This window comes from Ranitomeya variabilis, chromosome 8, assembly GCF_051348905.1.
Source record: "Ranitomeya variabilis isolate aRanVar5 chromosome 8, aRanVar5.hap1, whole genome shotgun sequence".
NCBI lineage: Eukaryota > Metazoa > Chordata > Amphibia > Anura > Dendrobatidae > Ranitomeya > Ranitomeya variabilis.
In genome coordinates, this window is record NC_135239.1 from 33433129 (window position 1) to 33457951 (window position 24823).

The 24823-nt window shown below is 44.1% G+C and overlaps 1 protein-coding gene across 1 annotated transcript in view; it reads right to left on the bottom strand.

Moving 5' to 3' along the window:
• Positions 1–3615: 3615 nt before the first annotated feature.
• Positions 3616–24823, bottom strand: part of FAF1 (Fas associated factor 1) — a 188509-nt gene continuing 167301 nt past the window's right edge. The window contains exons 18-19 of the mRNA XM_077277215.1: positions 24232–24447; positions 3616–4391 (exon numbers count right to left, since the gene is read on the bottom strand). Of these exons, the coding sequence (XP_077133330.1) occupies positions 4308–4391; positions 24232–24447 (300 nt within the window). The 3' untranslated portion in view covers positions 3616–4307. The remainder of the gene's footprint in view (positions 4392–24231; positions 24448–24823) is intronic.

Sequence of the window (24823 nt, forward strand, 5' to 3'; positions counted from 1 at the left end):
TCACGTAACTTGGTAAAATGGATGTAACAACTGGTGGGATCCAATGTATAACCAATGCTTGCAAGCTTCCATTTAAAAGGAGTCTTACAGTTTAGGATATCCAATTTTGCATACCCAATTAAGAAACTAAGTGATTACAGAATGTCAATTGTTCAGGGTCCAAATCCATGGCCAGAAAGGAGAGCAAAGTCCCGTCTTGCATTACACAGACAACACAATGGTTTACATAGGCAGGGGCGGACGTATGACTGGTGCAATTTGTGCCGCCGCACAGGGGCTCAAAAATAAAGGGGGCTCAGTTCTATCTCCAAAAAAGGTGGAATTGTGAATTACATTGAGCTACTTGACTTCACAGGGCCCATATACTGCTCTGGCACAGGGGCCCTCTTCTGTCTGGGTCTGACAGTGTACATAGGCACTATATAATACTCAATTTATCCAGTTGTGGCGCTGCAGGAAAACTGAACACTTCCTGCCAGATTACTGCCGACTGCTGGGAGCTGCAGTAAGCTGGTTGCTTTCCTTACGACTAAATGACGCTTCTACGAAATTGGGACTTTCAAGGGCAGAGACCCCTCTTCAAGATGCTGCAATTCAGCCCCCAAACTACAATGAAGTATATGTCTAGGTCTACATAGTAAATTGAGGCCTATATGGACATTTCTAGACAACCAAACCTCCAGTCCTGGGACTGTATCACCAGAATCGTCTCAGCACAATTCCAATTTCTGGCATTCAGTATTCTGGAGCAGAATATACATCATGCAATACCTCATGTATCAGTGACATATTATTTAGTTTCAGGCCCTTACTATCATCCCTGCTACTGATTTAAGAGGAAAATATGACTCTTCTAAAAAAAAAAAATCCAAGTTAAAGAACTTGAAATAATCTACCACTTATAGTTATAGGTTTTGACTTTTTCAGGCTTTAGGCTGGAGACATACGGTAAATGACGTTTTTGATGATATAGCCAAAACCATGAATGGGTACAAGTTCCCCTTTTAAACTTTTTTTTATTTCTTCTTTTGGGTCAAATTCTGGCTTTAGATAAAATAAAAACAGTACCAAAAACTGTGTGATTTTCCAACCTTTATGATGAGGTGGGTTCAGGCTTGGTAAAAAAAAAAAATAAATCAGAGGGATCCCTATTAAACTCAAGCTCAGAAAATGAAAACTTTAGAGCCCTCCAGATTTTTATGAGGTTGTTCAGAGTCATAACTTGTCCGTTTGCGCGATCCATAAGTTGACATTAAGCCAGTCCAAGATTCTGGAGCATTAAGGACCAGAGTGGGAAAAGTTCTGAATTATTTGGAGGATTTCAAGTATCTTGTGTTGGTCTGTAATTTATTCAGAGTTAAATATTCACATCATGCATATATGTAAAGAGGCACACACTGCAAATAATGCACCCTACCTCTTCTGCCTAAATTGAAAAAAAAGGAAGAAAAGAAAAAAAAGAAAGAAAAAAAAAAAAGGGGGAAAAAAAATTATATAAATGACCGATTGCAACCAAAAGCTTAAATCAGAAATAAATAACTGGCATCTTGACCAAAGTATATTCTTCAAATAATCCCTCACATCAGTTCAATGTAATACTGTAAAATCTTTATGGAAAGTTTTGCTCATTCTCATGTTATTTTACCAGGTCTCAGATTAGACAATAAAGCATTTTTTTTTGTTTACTCTTCTGAATAATTAAAGGTAGAAAATTCAAACAAGGTCCAGGATCCGGAAATGAGATTAAAAAGTAGTAAAATGCTGGAAAAGTATATGAGAAAATCTAGAAAGAAGAAAACACAAAAATCACAATATAGTGACGCTGAGTATCTGTAAATGCTGCTGTTGCTCATTTTCTTTCTGCAGAAATAGGGCTGTGCTGCAATACCAGATGCAACAGAGCGACTAACCCCGTGAGCAGAGCGGTAGGACCGGTCACAGTCTATGGCCGACCCTTTACTTCATACAAGCCATTTATTAATGATCGGGAGGAATCCATGAAGTTTAGTTTCCTTATGATAAAAAGTCATGGAATTGGGGTTGCGGGATGGTTGTGGGCGATAAAATTGATTTCTTACTTAAAAGGAGAAAAAAAAAATCCCATCAGCGGAAAGTAGGAAAAACTTTTCAAAAAGTTCTTACTTCTCTACTGATGAGATTAGCTCTTGATTTCTGGCAAGAAAAATAGATCAAAAAGAAGAATAGATAAGTAAGGTCTCGAAAACATAAAAAAAAGGGGGGCAAGATGTTTCCAGAATAGCTGCAAACAGAGGAGATTAAAGTTGGACGCATCTTCTGTAGACTAAAAGTTCATCACTTTACTTATTGCTGAGAATGGCAAGAACTTTGGATGCCAAAAGTCACCTTTGTTTAGCTACACCCCTCCTTCAGATTTTACAAGGTTTTCCCCACTAAATATATTCACATAGGCTATAAATTTAGGACTGATGAAGGGCCCCAAGTCTCCTGTGTAAATGGAGTGGCAGGGAATGTATAGATTTCAAAATAGATTTTACGGAAGAGCTTCATGTGCCTGGAGGACCATCAACAACCCACCTGTTAAATAGCAGGACCAGGTGGTCATTTTTTAGGTTATGCCGGATAAGTAATTTTCTGTAGCTCAATGTTAAGTCAAAGGTAAAGCTTGAATTTTTTCAGGTCTGGATTAACTCGTCGAGTATTAGTATGTATAGGATATTGATTTCACATTTGTGGATGGAGGTGCTGCGGAGGGCAGCGTACGTCCTCCGTGAAGCTCCGTCCACCTCCGCCTATGTCGGCATGTGTACCTATCTTTACCATTAGGTACGCAGGCCATGTTGATGTATGTGGATGCCTCCGCATGCGGTGTTTTGACGGTGCAGCGACCGAACCAAAATGCAACTCGTTGCGCTCGGCGCAGGTCGTCACACCCCCAAAACGACGCATGTGGAGGCATCCGCATACATCGGCATGGCCTGCGTACCTAATGGTAAAGATAGGTACGCATGCCGAGATAGGCAGAGCTGACCGGAGGGGGTGCAGCGGTGGGCGCCTCCATCCGCAAATGTGAAACCAGCCTAAATGTGTGCAGGACCTCAACGTTCCCTCCTCACCCTCCAATCTGGAGCAATAAGACTGTGCATGACGGAGTTATTCTAGGATCCATTATGTGCATAAATATCCGTCTGAATGAAAGGTTATAGACTTGTAAAGTCTCCAATGTACGGACCCAGCAGAAGCAGCAGACAGACACTCGGCATCACTATGGAGGACATGCGATTCTCTCTCTAGAAATACGAGATATTTAATGGGGAAATCCATCAGAGAAAAAAAAATGACCTTCTGACATGCGAGAATCCCACATGAAGCCATTGATCTTGTGACACCGGTGATGTCCAGAGTGAAAGCTCGCACCCCTCTGGCACTGCAGACAGGCCGAAAAGCTGACAACTCAAACCAAAGCTGAAAAAAGGGAAACTAATGTCGACCAATCTACAGTTACCAATGAGTTGAGCAGATTGATATATATGTTGGAAAAGTTCTGTAGAACTAGTATTTTAGCCAATTATTCTATTACTCATTCTTAGGAGTCCAGTGGGCGGTCCTACTTAGGTACGGACCTTTTATTTTTTTACGCAGACTCATACTGGAAACACTATCACTTAGTAGGACCGCCCCCCTGATTTCTAAGCCCAGAGCGAGCAGATATTTGACCATCTCTCCAGTATAAGCATAAGAAACGGTCAATTCCTGAGTAGCACCGCCTACTGGACTCCTAAAAAGTTACTAGTTTTATAGAAGCTTTTAACTCACAAATATGTATAATCAATCTGCTCAGCTAATAGCAGTGACATCAAGGTAAGCCTGCATTTTTAAAGTGATGGGTTCCCTTTAAGGAAAGCCTTACATAGGTAAATGTGTCGCCACATTCGGGTAAATGTGACTCTCCAGAGCCCTTTCACTTTGGAAATAAGTGGTGCTCTGGGATCTAAGATGTCATCGATGTGATCTTCTCACATGTTTATATCACATCTGAAGATGTATTCTTTTTGCCTGGATTTCCCCTTTAAGAAACGTAAAGTAATGTTTTTGGTGTGAGAACAGTGCATTTATTAAGTGAGAAGCTGGATGATGGCTATCTGTAATAATGAACGTTGTATTGGTGATAATCTCCTGCCCGGGCTGAAAGCCTCCAGAATGGGGGGCTACAGGCTCCCGCTCCTATGATGCATGTGTGCACTCTGGGGGTGCGAGGTGACAGAATTTTATTTATCCGATACAGCAGAACCTCCTCCACCGCTTTCACAGTCCGCGCTAAGGGAACATTATTCCTTGGCTTCCAGGAAAAGTGTTTCCTGAGGATATAGCTTAAGTTCCATGAGAGTCCTGCTGGGATCCAATTGGGTGATCTGGAAAACATAATAAGTGAGAAGATTGGTTAAGAGCAGCATTTAGCTGGTCTTCAGTTCTCCCAGTATTCCCCTGCTGATTCAGTGTCTGCACGGCAAAAAACTATCCCTTTCATCATGCAATGCAGCATAGAAGTACCGTAATATATCCAATTACACCTCTGCCTATTCAAGACTGAGGAGTCCAGTAGGCGGTCCTATCTCAGGCATTGACATTTTTTCTACACACACTTATAAGGGATGCACTGTCAATCACTGAGTAGAACCGCCCCCTTGACTTCTAAGCCCAGATGTTTAACAATCTTTTATAAATAATGATCAACTCCGTAGTAGGACCGCCCACTGGACTCCTAGGCCAAAGAAAGTGTAAAATGAATTAACTTCGGGTTCTATTCAATTTCCCCCCACAAATAAATATATCAATCGAGGTGCATTTAGATGCAAATGTACATGAGTAACAATTATCAGTGAGAGCAGCACTTCGTTTCTCTCTGACTTCAGATCTCCCAGTATACCCCTGCTGGTTCACTGTCCGCACATAATATACATTATTAATAAATAATTAATAATAAAACATTTGTAATACAATGCAGCATGCAATGAATTAGGATTGCAAGTTGTTTCTGGGATGTTTGACAGCCCCAATCTTATATGGATACATATTGATGTGACCAAAATGTTACAACTAGATAGACAAAGGATTTCTCTTAAAGAGTAACTAAACTTTTTATTTTAATTATTGATCAAAGTTTTGAATCTTTGTAATGTACGGCATGACCTTATATTGGTTCCTTTTCTCTTAGATTTCATGCTGAAAGTGCTGTTTTATCTGTGCTGTTCATGCATTTATAGTGGGCGTTTGAAATGCAGGTCTAGCAAATATCTGTAGATCTGTGTGATCTGCTCTCTTCCCTCATGCTCAGGCAGGAAGAGAGTTTTCAGTGGGGAAGTGGGAGACACTGGAGTGCGGATTTTAGGTAGATCTGCAGTTCAAACCATCTACACTCAGTGCATGAACAAGGCAGATAAAACAGCACGTTCAGCATGAAGTTTGAGCGAAAAATGAAGCAAGATAATGTAACGGAGTATATTACAAAGATTGATAACTTTGCAAAGACTGATCAAAAATTTAACTGAAAAAAGTTTAGTTACCCATTAAGTAGTCTGTATGAATGCAGTGTTCTAGAGATGCCATAGGTACTCTGAGAACCACACATGCAGCAGGTTCAATTAGTTATTAATGGTGATCTAAGCACTGACGAACCAAACTCAGCTCTGCTACATTGATAAAATGAAATTGACTACAATTACACACCAAAGAATACACAAAAACGTCCTAAGTTTTTTTATTTTGTCGTTGCAGATGGTATGTGTGAGGGGATTAAAGGATGGTTGGAATATGCCACCAAGACGGCAAATAAAATGAGGTTTCTAGGTAATGATACAGTGTGTCTGTAAAGTCATGGTGCACTTTTGACCAGTCACTGGAAAGCAACAAAAAAAAAAAAAGAAATGTCAAATCTGCTCCAAATAAAAAAAAAAAACACTCTCACAGTTTCATAACTACTCAGTGCAGTTCGATGTGGGCTCCATTTGTTGCCCTACACACATCCAAACGATAGCATAAGCTTGTGGTTGCATGATGTCACAGACCTGGCAGTGTATTAGTCAGAGTTCAGTTTATAAGGGGTTAATCTGACTGGGGGCTCAGCAACAGCTTACATGAGTTTGTGTTGTTTGATTGGTTTTTGTTATCTCTCCTCATGAACAGGTCTGATATGATCAGACCAGAGAAAGGGCACCAAAATGTAAACTATAAAAGTGCACCATGACTTTACACACTGTATATGATGTGCACTCCTAGTGTCAGCAGTGTAAACGAGGCACGTGACTGCTGGCAAGTGTCAATATCAATTGTAATTTCCACCATGGCGATATATATACAAATAAATATACATATATACATGCGTACACACATATAGATACACATAAGCATCTGCTTGTCTAAATCTTTTCAATCATCCATCCAACTGTCCATCTATCCAACCATCCATCCTTCCAAGCAACCAACCAACCAGCCATCCTTCCAAGCAACCAACCAACCAGCCATCCTTCCAAGCAACCAACCAACCAGCCATCCTTCCAAGCAACCAACCAACCAGCCATCCTTCCAAGCAACCAACCAACCAGCCATCCTTCCAAGCAACCAACCAACCAGCCATCCTTCCAAGCAACCAACCAACCAGCCATCCTTCCAAGCAACCATCCTTCCAAGCAACCATCCTTCCAAGGAACCATCCTTCCAAGGAACCATCCTTCCAAGGAACCATCCTTCCAAGGAACCATCCTTCCAACCAACCAACCATCCTTCCAACCAACCAACCATCCTTCCAACCAACCATCCTTCCAACCAACCATCCATTCAACCATCCATCCATCCAATCCAACCACCTAACCATGCACTATGTATGTCTATCCATCCATCCACTATCTAACCATCCATATATCTATCTATCAATCCATGCATCATCTAACCATTCATCCATCTTGGAAGGGGAAGCTCTCAGTCGGCCGAACCATAGAGAGCCAACTAAAGTGTATGGGGTAGCTTAAGTTTCATCAACTGGTTCCAGATTCTAAAATATTCTGGATTAATAGACAATTATATAAAATGAATAAAACCCATATCATCTCAGAGAAAGATGAAGAAAAAAAGGCCAAAACAAATAAGCTTTATTTTTTCCAGAGAAGCCTAATAACATTTTCTAATCAACTGATGCCAGATGAAAGGAATTTCTACAACTACATAAAAATACTATAATATATAAACATATACCTAAACCATGACACCCTCCCAAGATTAGTTTTCAGGTCCCAGAATACTTTATGTACTGTAACATAAAGGAGGGATCTGCAGCGTCCTCCACTCCAGCTGTTGGGAAACCCCGATTCCCGGCCTCCCGTCTATGTCGGAGTTGTAGTTTGACAACAGCAGGAATGGTGACGGCTTCGGATCCCTGACTTAGAGCAGATCTGGTCTCTGTTTATATTTAGTGATTTGATGCCGACTAAAATGACAAAGAGGCAGCAGAAAGAAAAGACTGGCACACGGGTGCAACTACCCCCAATCTCCACTCAGTGTGTATTATTGGGCCAGCCAGTTTATTACACCGTTGGATTGTTGATTTGAGAACTGCCGATCAGAACATGGCAACTTCCTTGGCCAGGGAAGGGCAATTCTGTCTGTTGTCATCTCTTCGTTGTGGTTAAATGAGCATACCGTTATACTTAACCTTACATGTTCAAACAGCTGCTAGGAGAAGCGTGGAAGGTGCGATATGGCAAGACGTCTTCGCTGCCTTAAACACCTAGTACTGCTGTAAGAGCGGCACCGAGCCCTTCCAGATGGGGCATCGGCTAATTAAGGAGGAGCAGAACCTGGGCGATAATCTACGATGCCCATTTCTCCATCGCTCTTTTTATTTTGGAGATCTTAGAATAGTTTCAGGAGGACGACTGCGGGTGACATGAGAGGGTGGGTCTGTTTATACCCTTGATTTCAGCTTGCCTTCTGTTTCCAATGCACTAAGGGATTTGCCGAATTGCCAATGTTTACACCATTACCCAATTACTGAATATGCGCCTGCTGCATCTGTCAACAAACAGAGCTGTTGTCGCTTTGTTTTAGCGGCTCTTCGCTTTCCCCCTCCTCCTCTTCGTATGGCTCATCGTTCTGCTTAATTAGCATCCCATAACCTTCTGCATCGTCACACGTTCAGATCTGTCAGGGGTAAACCGTTCATTTACTGCTATGTCGGATCGATAATGCACTTGGACTTTAAAAAAAAAAAAAAAAAAAAAAAAGAAGTTACGATGTTAATTGGAAGAAATGTAAATTCTGAGCCTGCTGGCCTCATGATGAACCTACACATACTAGCAAAGCACTGACTACTCCCAGGGCAGAGCTACACGGTGCCCATACACCTTCAATGTCTTCGCTGTGCGTACATGTATTCAGAAAGTAGAGAACAAATGATCGGGCATGTTGAAATTCAATATGCCCAATCCTGCTTTGCTCCAATATCATCTGTCAGATGGGAGTCGGGAGGCCTGAAAACACATAATATTGTTCAACCGGACTTGTTGAAGTTGAAAGTTTAGGCTTGCTCCACTAATGTAGACATATTAAAGAGGTTGTCCAATATCAGAAAGACATGGCTGCCTTTTCTCAAAAATTTAACCACAATAGTTCACTTGTTGTGTCTGGTATCACAACTCGGCTACATTCACTTCAACGGAGCTCAGCTACAATACCAGACACAAAATATGGAGAGGTGCCGTACGGTTTATAGATGAAAGCAGCCATGCTTTTCATATTTTGAATAGTCTCTAAAAGAGTATAATAGTTCCCAAATTTAATACTATAAGGCAACTCCTTTTGGGAAGCCCTAAACAACAGAACCTCAAATTCCGCCCACTTCGCCTGTCAGCTCCTCAGTGACCCTCTTCCCTGCTGAGATCTCACACTGCTCAGTACAATCTGCAACTGTCAGTCAGACTGGAGGGGCAAAGACTGAATATACTTAGATCCAATATACAGTCTTTCTGATATAGATTTTCAATGTAAATACACCAGCCTCATCAGTTCTAAGATCAACTCCATTGTGTATACTATTTGTATTGTGAAATTTGGCGACAGATCCTCTGTACCCAATACCTGCAGGTAACCAGCTCCTGCATAACTAATCAGAGAAAACAACAAGAGCTGCAACCTGCAATGTGAAAATGAGAGCATCACACCTAGGACTTGGCTACTAATCATCATGGTATCGAATAAATTCATTTTTGCCAGTAAAAAAAAAAGTGGAAACAGTAAGAAAGAGCCGTACCATCCATGCAGACCATTTCGCAACCAATTCTGCAGGTCCGTGGGGGGGCGCCTGTTCTCCTGGGTGTCATGTAATACTGCAAGGTCTCATTACTTCTTATTAATGCTATTCCACATGGAAAGCAGCAAGCTAAAAACATAAGCCTCGTTAGGTAGCAATTAGGAGACAATAAGGAGGCATGTTTCGGGCAGCAGTTAGAGCAGCAAGCCACCGAACAGCTGTGTTTTTTTTTTTAATCAAGAGATACAGGACAGTTTGTACCGTTCCCCGCTCGTTACATCATGACTCCGTAACTGTATACGCCGCCTTCTATACAGTACAGTTACGGGAACAAACAGTGCGTCCCGCTGAAGCTCGCTCTGTAAGATAACACCTCCCATTATGTGCTCCTGCACAAAGAACTACTGTCATGTAGGAAATTCTGAGCACGGGAAATCGCTGGTCAAATCAATAGATTTGAGAAGGCTGACGGATTACACGCATGTCCCCTCCCGGACATAAAACCAACTCACTTTCTGGATTCAGTCATATTAAAGTTCTTCTCCTGCTTATCGGACCATTGTTTAGGCTGCAAAAGGTCAGGAATAGCAATGGTAATAGATTACAGCAGCAGAGGAGGAGTGTGTTGACCTTGTGGGAGGCAGTGACCTGTTCACTTCTGATTACATCGCATACATGTTACTGTCGCAGCATTACGCTCAAATCACTTGATGGAGGTAGATGCTGGAACTGACGTATCCCATTGTCTAGGCATATGGGTGGTGCTAAAATATCTCCCATTGTATGGGGGGGGAACAAAGTATACCCCACAGCACATTTTCCCCCACTATATTCCTTTGGCAGGAATTGTGTAGTTGACGGAAGGAAGTAAAAAAAAACAAGAGTATACTCTCCTAAAAGAGGCCAACCGATCCCAGAAAGTGAGGCTCTGCTGAAGACCCGAGTCCTGGCTGTATGGAGTTAGGTCCATCACGGGCACCGCATCTCCTTTCATACTACTAGCAGTGGTATAGAGCAGCAGAGCGCTGCGCTCCGCAATCTCCAGCGGTATTGCGCATGTTGGACCTCTGCTCCATTCAGCCCCGATTCTTGGTAACAGTGGAGGCCACAGCAGTGGGACCCTCAGCGATTGGAAAGTTTCCCCCTATCCGGTAACTTGGGAACGCCGCTTTAACCATAAGAGGTGATAAATACTCAGCGGCTAATCGGAGTGTAAGAATTGGGTGTATGCGATTGCTTATGTGAGCAGAAGTGACCTGCATTCTCATAGGAGAATACGTGGAAGGTCAGTCTCAGTTGGGCAAAGTATGTGTTATGCAGAAATTAGGAGACGACCTTGTAGCTTATAGGATCACACACAAATGGAAGAAATTCAATTTCGGGAAAACGACTGAATCCAAGTTGCAGCACAAATGGGACACAGTTTTTTGGTCAACCTTCAGAATATGGGAAAACTGGATTTCTTATATCTTCGGATGACCGGAAACGTTGACTTAGAAGCTAGTGGCATTGGTCATATAGTCTTGTATCTGAATTTATGGGACTAGTGATGAGCAAGCATGCTCGGATAAGGTGTTATCTGAGCATGCTTGGGAGCTGAGTGTCTTCGGCGTGCTCAAAAAATATGTTCGAGTCCTCGCGGGTGCATGTCTCATGGCTGTTCGACAGCCACAACAAATCCAGGGATTGGCTGCTTGTTGTGGCTGTCGAACAGCCGCGAGACATGCACCCGCGAGGACTCGAACATATTTTCTGAGCACGTCGAAGACACTGGATTAGCACATGAGCATGCTCTGATAACGCCTTATCCGAGCATGCTCGCTCATCACTAGCTGGGACCTAAAACCAAAATTTGCACTTGCTATGGATAGGTATTCACACTTACACTTATGAAATGCACCATGTAATTGGTAAGGTGTATTTCTGCTTCATTTATGGGTGGATCAGAGCAGTTAGTGTACAAAACGAAAATTAAAGACATCAAGAGATTGACGGGTGAATTTTAATTAGTAATAGTCATTCCAATTATTTGGCCAGTGGGAAGTAAATCCGCCATGACATCTGCCAGAAAGCAACATGAAGTAGAATTACAAGAGAGGATGAAGCTCCCCGAGTCCTCCAGTTCTAGGAATACACCCGCAATACTCATGGAGGCTTTGGAGAATGCTGCAATAATACAGAACAGATCAGTGTTTAGCAATCTTACAACTGCACAGATGAAGCGCATGGACGGACGCTTCATCATTTATTCACAAGAGAAGCCAGGAAGGCAATATATCTGTATTTCCACAAACAGCCAGCGAGACCCCTGCACAGATGGCGCTCTGCTCATCCCGCACCTGCACAGATGCAGCAGGCTGACGAGAAATTGAATTTTGGTATTGAGTGGAGATTTGCAGCACAGGTATTAAATTAACTGAAATTGCCATATGCTGCAGTAACTGATGGCCAAAATACGCTCATCTCTTCTAAATTAATTTGGGACCGTGAAAGTAAAATTAGAAAAAATAAATCAGCTCATCTCACACTGCAGATAAGTTTTTCTTATTTGTAGATCAAGAGCTTCCAAAACTTTCTTGGTCCCATCACACCTTGAATACATGTATTGGAGGCTGGATTATTAGGATTGGGGATAACTTAAAGATTGGAGAGTTCCAATCACCAAGACAGACACCGATCAGCAGAACGCAGACCTTCTCCCTATTGGAATGGCCGCAGTGCGACGCTCGACCGCCTCACTTCTAATGAATGGAGAGGCAGTCACACATGCATGATCCACAGAGGCGGTAGCTTGTGTTTAATAAAGAGCGCCATAACAGTCAGATGCTTTAAATGGACAGAAACATTGGAACACACAATTGAATCAATAAAATTAGGGTTTTCCATTCAGTTCCATTGCTCCTGGTGTATAAGATCTAGCCCCTCACCCTCGGTGTATAAAATTCCCCCCTGGTGTATAACATCCGGCCCCTCGGTGTATATAATTCGGCCCCCAGTGTATAACATCTAGCCCGCCACTCCCAGTGTATAAAATTCCCCCCTGGTGTATAACATCCGGCCCCTTGCCACCTCCCCCAGTGTATATCATTCAGCCCCCGATGTATAACGTCTAGCCCCTCACTCCGAGTGTATAAAATTCCCCCTGGTGTATAACATCTGGCCCCTCACGCCCCCCCCCCAGTGTATCTCATTCGGCTCCCAATGCATAACGTCTAGCCCCTCACTCCCAGTGTATAAAATTCCCCCTGGTATATAACATCCGGTACTAACATGAGACAGAATGGCCGGTGGTTCTTCCTCCTAAGTCTTCCCCATCACCTGTGAGTGATATTATTGAGAAGTGGAAGGAATCGCAGCAACTCAGCCATGAAGTGGAAACCCCGTAATGATACAAATTGGGGTGCCGAATGCTGAGGAGCAGAAACGTCACCAACAAGCTTGTTATCAGGGACCTAGGCCCGGTGTTGTGTGCATGCACTCAGGAGGGCATGCGCTGACAGTGTGTATAGTCAGGATGGATGTTGGGGCAAATGTCCTGCAAAAGGGCTCACTGTCAAATGTGTGCCGCATGGTTTGTTTTAGAGTGGCTCTCTGTATAGGAAAGGGAACGGTTGTCTGCGGCACTTTCCTATACAGTTGAACAATCTGTATGCAGTCGCATTCCAGTAAAACAGAGGACAAAAAAAATGCATTTTCAACCTAAGTCTGGTGAATGGTCACAATGTACTCTGTTCTGTAGGTTAGGTGCACAAACGCTGTGTGATCCTAGCCTTACAACTGCAACTTGCAAAACATGTTCGACAATGGTAGCTTCCAACTTTGTGGGTTTGAAAAAGGTCCATAAAAAATGACTGGAAGAGTTTGGTGTGGAAAACATGACCGACAGCACAGAGCTCGGTCCAACAACTTTGGGATGAAGTAGATCGGAGATTGTGAGCCCGGCCTCTCCCCAACATCAGGGTCTGACCTCACAAATGCTCTTCTGGATGAATGGAAATTATTATTATTTATTATTATTTATTTATGTAGCACCATTAATTCCATGGTGCTGTACATGAGAAAGGGGTTACAAACAGTGTTACAGATATAATTTACAGTAAACACGTTTACAGTGACAGACTGGTACAGAGGGGAGAGGACCCTGTCCTTGCGGACTTACATTCTATGGGATAGTGGGGAAGAGACAGAAGGTCAGAGGTGCTGCAGCTCTGGCGGTGGCGAGGCGGCAGAATGGTTATTGTAGGCTGTAGGCTTTCTTGAAGAGATGGGGTTTTCAGGTTCCGTCTGAAGGATCCGAGGGTGGTGGATAGTCGGACGTGTTGAGGCATCGATTTCCAGAGGACGGGGGATATTCGGGAGAAATCTTGGAGGCGGTTGTGTGAGGAACGAATAAGTGTGGAGGAGAGTAGGAGGTCTTGGGAGGATCGGAGATTACGTGAGGGAAGGTATTGGGAGATTAGTTCAGAGATATAGGGAGGGGACAGGTTGTGGATGGCTTTGTAGATCAGTGTTAGTAGTTTGAACTGGATTCGTTGGGGAATTGGGAGCCAGTGGAGAAATTTGCAGAGGGTAGAAGCAGGGGAGTAGCGAGGAGAGAGGTGGACTAGCCGGGCAGCAGAGTTGAGGACAGACTGGAGAGGTGCAAGAGAGTTAGCGGGGAGGCCACAGAGGAGGGTGTTGCAGTAGTCGAGGCGGGAGATGATGAGGGCATGCACAAGAGTTTTGGTAGATTGTGGGCTGAGGAAGGGACGGATTCTGGCAATATTTTTGAGTTGGAGGCGACAGGAGGTGGCAAGAGTTTGGACGTGCGGTTTGAAGGACAGGGCAGAGTCGAGAGTTACCCCGAGGCAGCGGATTTCAGGTGCGGGAGAGAGCGTGATGCTGTTTACCATAATAGATAGGTCAGGTAGGGGGGATACGTGAGATGGGGGACAGATGATGAGTTCGGTTTTGTCTACAATGAGTTTTAGGAAGCGAGAGGTGAAGAAGGAGGATATGGCTGACAGACACTTCGGGATTCTGGACAGCAGAGAGGTGACATCTGGGCCAGAGAGGTAGATCTGAGTGTCGTCCGCATGCAGGTGGTACTGGAAGCCATGGGACTTTATGAGTTGTCCTAGGCCAAGGGTATAGATGGAAAAAAGTAGGGGCCCTAGGACAGAGCCTTGAGGGACTCCAACAGAGAGAGGGCGGGATGAGGAGGTGGTGTGGGAGTGGGAAACACTAAATGTGCGGTCGGAAAGGTATGAGGCAATGCAGGACAGGGCAAGGTCCTTGATGCCAAGGGAAGGAAGAATCTGTAGCAGTAGGCAGTGATCGACTGTGTGGAAAGCAGAGGACAGGTCAAGAAGGAGTAGGATGGAGAACTGTCTGTTAGCTTTGGCTGTGACTAAGTCATTAGTAATTTTGGTCAGAGCAGTTTCGGTGGATTGGTGGGGGCGGAAGCCAGATTGGAAGTTGTCAAGGAGAGAGTTAGATGAGAGGTGGGAGGAAATTTGAGCATGGACATGCTGCTCAAGGAGTTTTGAAGCAAACAAGAGCAGTGATATGGGGCGGTAGCTGGGCATAGCAGTTGGGTCAAGGTTAGTTTTTTTGAGGATGGGTGTGATGGTGGCATGTTTGAAGGCAGAGGGGAAGGTGCCAGAAGATAGCGATAGGTTGAAGAGATGGGTTAGGGCTGGAATGAGAATGTTAGTGAGGTTGGGGAGCAGGTGGGAGGGGATGGGGTCAAGTGCACAGGTGGTGAGGTGCGATTTGGAAAAGAGGCGAGTAAGTTCTCCTTCAGTGATGTTGGAGATGGAAGTTACTAGGGCAGGGCAGAGGTCTGGTATATGGAGTGGTTGGGGTGGTGGAACAGTTAGGGTTTGCCTTGTTTGGTCGATCTTGTTTTTGAAGTAGGTGGCAAAGTCCTCGGAAGAGTTGAGGGGAGTTGGAGGTGGCAGTGGTGGGCTGAGGATGGAGGTAAATGTGCTGAATAGTTGAGGCACCCACCATATTAAGGCCTATGGATCTAGTATGGGAATGTCATCAAAGCTCCTGTAAGTGCAATACGAAGGTATGCAATATTTAGGACAATACAAACTAGTCGTTTTTGCTAAGGAAATGTAATTATTGGATAGTGGGGCATTTTCTGGCTGCACTGGTTATTTGTCGTACCAGCTTCACTCCCGGTTGTTGGACTGTGCTGGTTATCTGTCGTACCAGCTTCACTCCCGGTTGTTAGACTGCACTGGTTATCTGTCGTACCAGCTTCACTCCCGGTTGTTGGACTGCACTGGTTATCTGTCGTACCAGCTTCACTCCCGGTTGTTGGACTGCGCCAGATATCTGTCATACCAGCTTCACTCCCGGTTGTTGGACTGCGCCAGATATCTGTCATACCAGCTTCACTCCCGGTTGTTGGACTGCGCCAGATATCTGTCATACCAGCTTCACTCCAGGTTGTTGGACTGCGCCGGTTATCTGTCGTACCAGCTTCACTCCCACTTGTTGGACTGCGCTGGTTATCTGTCGTACCAGCTTCAATCCCACTTGTTGGACTGCGCTGGTTATCTGTCGTACCAGCTTCCCTCCCAGTTGTTGGACTGCACTGGTTATCTGTCGTACCAGCTTCACTCCCGGTTGTTGGACTGCACTGGTTATCTGTCGTACCAGCTTCACTCCCGGTTGTTGGACTGCACTGGTTATCTGTCGTACCAGCTTCACTCCCGGTTGTTGGACTGCGCCAGATATCTGTCATACCAGCTTCACTCCCGGTTGTTGGACTGCGCCAGATATCTGTCATACCAGCTTCACTCCCGGTTGTTGGACTGCGCCAGATATCTGTCATACCAGCTTCACTCCAGGTTGTTGGACTGCGCCGGTTATCTGTCGTACCAGCTTCACTCCCACTTGTTGGACTGCGCTGGTTATCTGTCGTACCAGCTTCAATCCCACTTGTTGGACTGCGCTGGTTATCTGTCGTACCAGCTTCCCTCCCAGTTGTTGGACTGCACTGGTTATCTGTCGTACCAGCTTCACTCCCAGTTGTTGGACTGCACTGGTTATCTGTCGTACCAGCTTCACTCCCAGTTGTTGGACTGCACTGGTTATCTGTCGTACCAGCTTCACTCCCAGTTGTTGGACTGCACTGGTTATCTGTCGTACCAGCTTCACTCCCAGTTGTTGGACTGCACTGGTTATCTGTCGTACCAGCTTCACTCCCGGTTGTTGGACTGCACTGGTTATCTGTCGTACCAGCTTCACTCCCGGTTGTTGGACTGCGCCAGATATCTGTCATACCAGCTTCACTCCCGGTTGTTGGACTGCGCCAGATATCTGTCATACCAGCTTCACTCCCGGTTGTTGGACTGCGCCAGATATCTGTCATACCAGCTTCACTCCAGGTTGTTGGACTGCGCCGGTTATCTGTCGTACCAGCTTCACTCCCACTTGTTGGACTGCGCTGGTTATCTGTCGTACCAGCTTCAATCCCACTTGTTGGACTGCGCTGGTTATCTGTCGTACCAGCTTCCCTCCCAGTTGTTGGACTGCACTGGTTATCTGTCGTACCAGCTTCACTCCCAGTTGTTGGACTGCACTGGTTATCTGTCGTACCAGCTTCACTCCCAGTTGTTGGACTGCACTGGTTATCTGTCGTACCAGCTTCACTCCCAGTTGTTGGACTGCACTGGTTATCTGTCGTACCAGCTTCACTCCCAGTTGTTGGACTGCACTGGTTATCTGTCGTACCAGCTTCACTCCCGGTTGTTGGACTGCGCCAGATATCTGTCATACCAGCTTCACTCCCAGTTGTTGGACTGCGCTGGTTATCTGTCGTACCAGCTTCACTCCCGGTTGTTGGACTGCGCCAGATATCTGTCATACCAGCTTCACTCCCAGTTGTTGGACTGCGCTGGTTATCTGTCGTACCAGCTTCCCTACAGGTTGTTGGACTGCACTGGTTATCTGTCGTACCAGCTTCCCTACAGGTTGTTGGACTGCACTGGTTATCTGTCGTACCAGCTTACCTACAGGTTGTTGGACTGCGCTATCTCTATCCATCTCGAGAGCCACAAGTTTCACTGAGTGAGTCACATTATAGAGATGTCACCAGTTCACGGTAAATGAATAGGGTGAATAATGGATTAAGCTCACTACATAAATTCCTACGCCTATTCGATACAAGTGGAGGAACGGAACTGTAATGTGCTCAGTGTGGTTTCCTCTTTTGCGTCTCAGTTACATGGTTGCCAGAATGTTATCTCACTTGTTTGTTGGAAGTGGCCAATTAAACAGATTTAAGCAAATCACACCATACTGAACAGAGCAAACTGGTTTAGAGCGATTAAGCAATGCCTTCAGCTGTGGGATTACCTTAAGTGACTCGTGTTCCACTTAATCCCACCGCACTTGATGGGCAGAATGTGGTGGAAACCGTAGCAGATAAAGTTTATCAAGATAGGCTGGACAAAGAACACAGTTATATGAATACACCGAGACACTCGAGCATCCTGGTATACACGGCATGGAGCAAACAGTGTCTGGCACAGTTATTAAAGGGGATGTCCAACACATTTTTTTAAAGAAACTTACTAGAAAAAATAAAAAAATAAAAAAGGAATATCATCTCCCAAGCTCCACCGTTTCTTCTTCTGTCTGGAACAAGCATGTGACTGATGCAATAAGTCTATGACCAACTTTTGATCATGCGGGCAGAGATTGGCTTTAGCAGTACTGGGCTATTTCTTAAAGAGGACTTGTCAAGCAAAAAAAAAAAATGAGTTAAATACCTTGTATAAATCCCAGAACTCCCCGGATTCTGAAGCTCTTTCCTGTTTTGCTCTGCGTCGCTCCATTGGAAAGAATCACATTTGTTTCTTCTGGAGCTCAGCATGGGAATTCTCTGCTTGTAGTCCAACTGGGCGTTTCTTCATAGTCTTTTCTGGGTTCATGAGGTTACATGCCTCCCTATTAGATGCTGCTAATCACAGCTTGGCAGCGGATCTAGCAATGTCATAAGCTGCAGAGCTGTGATTCCAAAGAAATGCCAAGTTAAACTACAAGCAGAGATTTCCCATATTGTGCTCCAAAAAAGCAAATGTGAATATCTGTGCAAAAAAGTAACACTGCACAAAACAGGAAATGATGGAAGAATCAGTGGAGGGCAAGGATTTTTACATGGTATTTAATTCAGTTTTGCTGAAAAAGTGACAGGATTTCTTGAAAAGAAGAGAAACCCATTTCAAATTATTTTTAATCCATTTTTTAGGCCATCTGGTGATTGTGCCTGATAATACAGCTTGAAACAAGCCTGAGCTGCAAGATCCACACCCAACACATTGGCACAAGTGGCTTCTCCGTCTTTTCACAAGTCACAACATGTTAATTCCAAGGGTCCACCATTGGTCATTATCCACGATAAAATCTTAAAAAATGAATAAATCTCATTTACTTCTAAATGTTGTCTCAAATCAAACATAAGGAGTTATGGGAAGCATAGTTCCGCTGTCTCCATAGCTTAAACTCCAGTGTTTGGAGTCTTGATGGAGCAAGGATGAGGTTGGAAAAATCTTTTCATATATATTCTTGTCCAAGCTCGGACTGGCCTACGGGTGAACAGTTGAATTCCCTGGTGGGCCCCCTATGCAGGAGTAAGCCACTCACCACCACTATGTGCAGACAAAAACAGTATCTTATCATTCATCCAACAAACTACCAACTTTATTACTTTATAGAAGCAGAGGTAAACTTGTGAAAAAGCGTCATGTAATATTTGCATGTAGCTGAACAGTGGGCCCCAGAATCAATGTTACTGCTGGGTCCTTGCCACCCCAGTCCAACACTGTTCTTGTCCTATAAAATATTACAGAAACTGTATATATGTATGACATAGTATTATAATGGAGATACAGGAAAGTACTGCATTCTCCCCTACAAGCAATTCTTTACTTCTATTGAATACACCCCTTTTTCTGCATTCTCTAGAGAATGGGATGCTATGGAGGTACAGTATGGGTCCATAAAGATTAGTGGGTGCCTAATAAAGATATGTACAATACATATAGACGATACGGCTGTGTGCACAGCTCCCTATAAAAGAGAATATAAACAGATGAAACCTGATCAGTGATGATGTTTTGTTACTCAATAGGAAGAATTCTGTGATTTTACCTAATGCAATGTTCAAATATATAGGATGGAAACATTAAAGGGCGTCTCTGGCACTACTTCCGTATCGGGTGGTGAGCGGAGTTGATGACGCATCGGCAGGAGATGAGTATGGACAGAAGTCATCATGCACATGGTTATACCGGTTTGATCAGGAGGTAGGTAAGTGGTCATTAGTGCCGCTTACATCCCAGTGTTGATGTGAACAGTGTCGGGGATCCTATTAACCGTGTACTCGCAGTAGATAAAATCAGCTTAGAGTCAGAGACTGCGGTGATAGCCAGATCAAGGCCCCCCAGAACCACGCATGCCGATCGGAGACCAATAATGGACGAGCTTTATATAGCTGATGACATGGGCATACGATAAGTGCACAACAAAATGACTCTGGGGGGAAAAGGGTTAAAGTGTCCTATATAGCGGCACAATAAGCACTTGCAGTTCTTGGCCTGCTGGAAATTGTATTCTTTCCAGTTTAATTATCGCCGGCTCTAAGGAGATTAGAATATATTACAGAGACATCTCGGAGCTTCAGCTGTATTAGTCATTTGTAAGCCCCCGGTGTTGGGTTCTGTACGCCGCTTGTAAATATTTTGTAAACAGTTTATTAATAAAATGATCTACAAATGAGTCGCTTCCTCTCATCTGAGTTTATGAAGCTGCTCAGTATAAAGTGGGCAGGTCAGAAGAAGCCTCATTAGCCATGCACCCGCCGTAGCCTCCCCTCCTTACAGCACTCCCGCTTACAACTGCCGTCCTCATCAAGACTGGAAATAAAGTCCATCAGAAATTCACTGACGCTATACAATAGCTGGTATGTTTACCTACTCACCGGTCGGTCCTAACACTGAATCCACCTCCTGAATATTACGTAGGACGCCCCACATATGGACCAAAAAAGCTCAGATCCTTCAAGGCATTCAAGCCACAAGGCTTCTTGAACGTGTCCAGTAGTAACTTTTTCAGCAATAAGTAGCTCTTCTATGAAAAGGCTAGCTTTAAAGTGAAGACGTACAAGTGAAGACGTACAACTTTGCAATTTACTTGTTATTAAAAATACTCGTCATTCTCAAGAACAGGCAGATTTTTAATTTTATAGTTTACTGTATAGTTACCTAGGCAAGGAACGAAGCGCTTACAAGCTCTTTGTTATAGAGCTTACATGTTTAAAAATAACTCCCCACTCTACAATAGATTTGGATTCTATCTGTTCAGTTGTTTCTGACCCTTAGATACTCTGTAGGTCATTTCATACTATGTCTCTCATGGTCACTCCCATGTCATTCTTAATGGCGTTCAGACAACGGAACTTTGGACTCCAGTTTCCCTTTACCAAAGATTGCCCAGTCCTAGTAATATCTTCCTTTTTTAGTGAATTTCCCCTCAACACATGTCCAAGTTTCCATCTGGTGATCTTGCCTTCCAGGGACAATTCTGAGGTTTATATAATCAAAAATATATTTCTTAGTGATCCTAGAGGTCCATGGGATTCTTAGAAGGCTTCTCCAGCACCACAGCTCAATGGCATTCATTTTTCTTCTGTCTGCTTTTGCAAAACATGTTTTGCAAAACATCCTTGCACTTTCATATTTGGTCCATGCTCATCATAGGTGTCCGTCAAAGCGATAGTCAATACTTGATCTCTGCGGTCAACCAGTCAAGGTGATCAATATAAGACCCAAGAAAAACAAAGCTGCTAACTACTTCTAATTTTTCATTGCTAATCTTTATGTGGACTTCCTTGTTGGTGTTAGTAGGAATTTTGGTCTTTTTGATGCCTCAAAACTACTGGAACAGCATGTCCATCTTGAACTGTCCTCCCATCTCTCTTCCTGCTCCCTCTTCGACCGATTACAATCTGGCTTCCGACCCCATCACTCAACTGAAACTGACCTAACTAAAGTCACCAATGACCTACTAACTGGCAAGAGCAAGCAACACTACACTACACTGCGCTGTCCTCTATCTCCTGGACCTGTCTTCTGCCTTTGACACTGTGGACCACTCCCTTCTGCTACAGATCCTCTCATCTCTTGGCATCACAGACTTGGCCTTATCGTGGATCTCGTCATATCTAACAATGTCTCCCTCTCCCACACCACCTCCTCACTTCGCCCCTTGTCTGTCGGTGTTCCTCAAGGCTCTGTTCTAGGACCCCAACTCTTCTCCATCTACACCTTCGGCCTGTGACAGCTCAGAGAATCCCACGCTTTACAATATCATCTCTACGCTGATGACACGCAGATCTACCTATCCGGACGTGACCTCACCTCCTTACTCACCAAAATCCCACACTTTTTGTCTGCTATCACGGCCTTCTTTTCTGCTTGCTTTCTAAAACTGAAAATGGACAAAACAGAATTCATCATCTTTCCCCCATCTTACTCTACCCCTTCACCAGACCTATCCATCAATGTCAATGGCTGCTCACTTTCCCCAGTCCTGCATGCTCAGTGCCTCGGGGTGATCCTCGACTCTGCCCTCTCTTTCAAGCCACATTTCCAAGCCCTTGCCTCCTCCTGCCGTCTCAAACTCAAAAATATTACCCGGATTCACGCATTCCTTGACCACGAAACCACAAAAACACTAGTGCATGCCCTTATCATCTCCTGCCTTGACTACGGCAACCTCCTACTCTCTGGCCTCCCCTCTAGCACTCTGGCACCACTCCAATCCTACACTCTGCTGCCCGACTAATCCACCTGTCTTCACTGGCTTTCTATTGTCCTGAGACTCTAGTTCAAAACCCTTACTATGACATACAAAGCCATCCACAACCTGTCTCCTCCATACATCTTCGACCTCGTCTCCCGGTACTTACCTACACGCAACCTTCGATCCTCACAAGAGCTCCTCCTCTACTCCCCCCTTATCTCTTCTTCCCACAACCGCATCCAAAACTTCTCCCGTGCTTTCCCCATACTCTGGAACTCTCTACCACAACACATCAGACTCTCGCCTACCATATAAACCTTCAAAAAGAACCTGAAGACCCACATCTTCCTACAAGCCAACAGCCTGCAGTGATCCTCAACCTACTGAACCACCGCACAACCAGCTCTACCCTCTTCTAGTGTATCCTCACCCACCCCCTGCAGACTGTGAGCCCTCACGGACAGGGTCCTCCCTCCTTTTGTACCTGTTAGTGCCTTGTTTTTTGCTCATGTTTATTTTATTTGCCCCCTTTTCTCATGTAAAGCGCCATGGAATAAATGTTGCTATAAAAAATGTATTATGATAATAATGTTTAGGTAAAGTCCAACCTTCTCGCTTTCTTCTTCCAACTTCAGGATCAGCGATTGCTGATGGCTCTTTTGACTAATTTCATCCCAATACGCGAATCATATAAATCCCGTTTCCTCATGATACGATTACCTCTGCAGAGAGGTTGGAAAGGAGAGGATGCAAAGCAAAATCACCTGGATATCGGCAAATGGACAGCATCGCAACCAGAACAACTACATCCTCTGCTAGTAAAAAAAAAAGAAAGGATCAATTTTCTCTGCTAAATCACTACGAGGCACAGACTGTGGTTCTAATGACCAACAACTCGTAGTCAGTCAGACTACGCACGATCAACCATTGTGGGAACTGGTTAACTGTAATTACTGTCCAGATCGCTAGTAAGAGTAAAGTGGCCAAGGCTAAGGGTAGATTGAGTGAAACGAGGTGACTCATTGCCGACTTTGAAGAGAAGCCAGGAAAAACTAACATAATTTTGTTAATTTTCTGATGCGTCAACTTTGAAGAGGCCTATAAGAAGAGCCAAACAATTTCTTAGCACATCAAAACCGCCATTAATGCCCGTAACGGGAATGAAATTAGTGACCAGCAGGACATCAAGCAGAGATGGAAAAGAATACATAGCAGAAATACATGCCAGAGCCAGCACTGACCATTATGAAGAGCGCAGGTGGCCAAGAGTAGCCAAACCGTCTGGTTTGGGAAGTGACAGATTGTTGTTTGACCACTGCCTCAGCACCCAAAAAAACAGACAATGATTGTATCCCTGAAGAGCTCCTCAAACCAGTCCACATTGACCGCACCCATGCCAGAAGATGTGGAGGACATACACATGGCCAAAAAAACTGGGAAAAACAACTTTTATCCCACTGCAGTAGAAAGGCAACACCAGGGACCGAGTTGGATTCCATAAGAGCAGAGGAACCCATAATTGCATCATAAACCTTAGGTGGATCATTCTAATGATGGAGTACCAGAAGAAGCTCTACCTGTGCTTTATTCGCTATATCAAGGCTTTTGACTTTTTATAACATGACAAGCCTTACAAAGCACTGAGGTAGGAAGCCAGCGCCTTCAATTCTTCAATTAGGATAATTAGGTCAACCTAGAACCATCAAAAAGCTACAGTGCAAACCATGAGAGGAGATACAGAATGTTTCAGCATCAAAACAGATTATACTTACTGAAAACCATTACAACTAAACAAAAAATAAAAAATAAAAACAGCCCCATAAGTATAACAATTATTTTTGGCTTGTGCTAGATTGTTACCCAATAATAAGTTACTCAGAAGATATGACTACCCCAATGGTCATCTGCAATCTGTTGGAGAATCTCTTTGCCCAACTCCCTGCAGCGCCCCCACAGGAAAAAATAAGAAATACATAGCGCCAAGTGAAAGGGCTATTGGTGGCAATGGATAACAGCATTATTTTAAGCATGTACATCATGGAAACCTACCTACTGATGTAGCAGAGCTGAATTTTTCACTGCGCTTTACTGGATCTAATTCTATAGTATGCAGGACTAGACTTGGGTAAAGAAGGGGAGATACTCACATCTCTACGAGGAAAGGTGCTGAGCAGTTTGTACTCTTCAAAAGGGAATCCTTTGGATGCTACAAAGGTGAAGACCACCTGTAATGGGTTGGAGCTCAGGAAACGCCTTTCGATGAACTCTCCGCTTGGTGTCCTAATCCGCAGCTTGCTCAGTGGCTCGCTTAGCTCCTCTGGTGGCTCCGGTGGTAGAGACTGTTCCAGGGAAAGCCTGATAGCCTGCGAATGAGATAACGGCAGAGAGTTAATAAGCGATGGTCACACTTGGAACAGATAAACCCTTTTCTACACTCAAAGGAGTCTTCCACTACTAGGACAACACCTTCTTAAACAAAATGTTCGACCCAATAAAATAAACAAAGCCATAGTCGCCATACTGACAGCTACGTTCTAGCGGTGATGGCACTTGATCTCCCTGGGGATGTGATGCGGTGAAATGACAAGTGATAAGTGATGCCCGGTGACCAATCAGCTTTTACGCTTTAAAAAAAATAAAATAAAATACCATGTTTACTAACTACCCTATGTTATTTATATGCACTACTGGGTCTTACTTATATCAGGGAATATTGTTCATTTTGTTTCCATCTTAGGT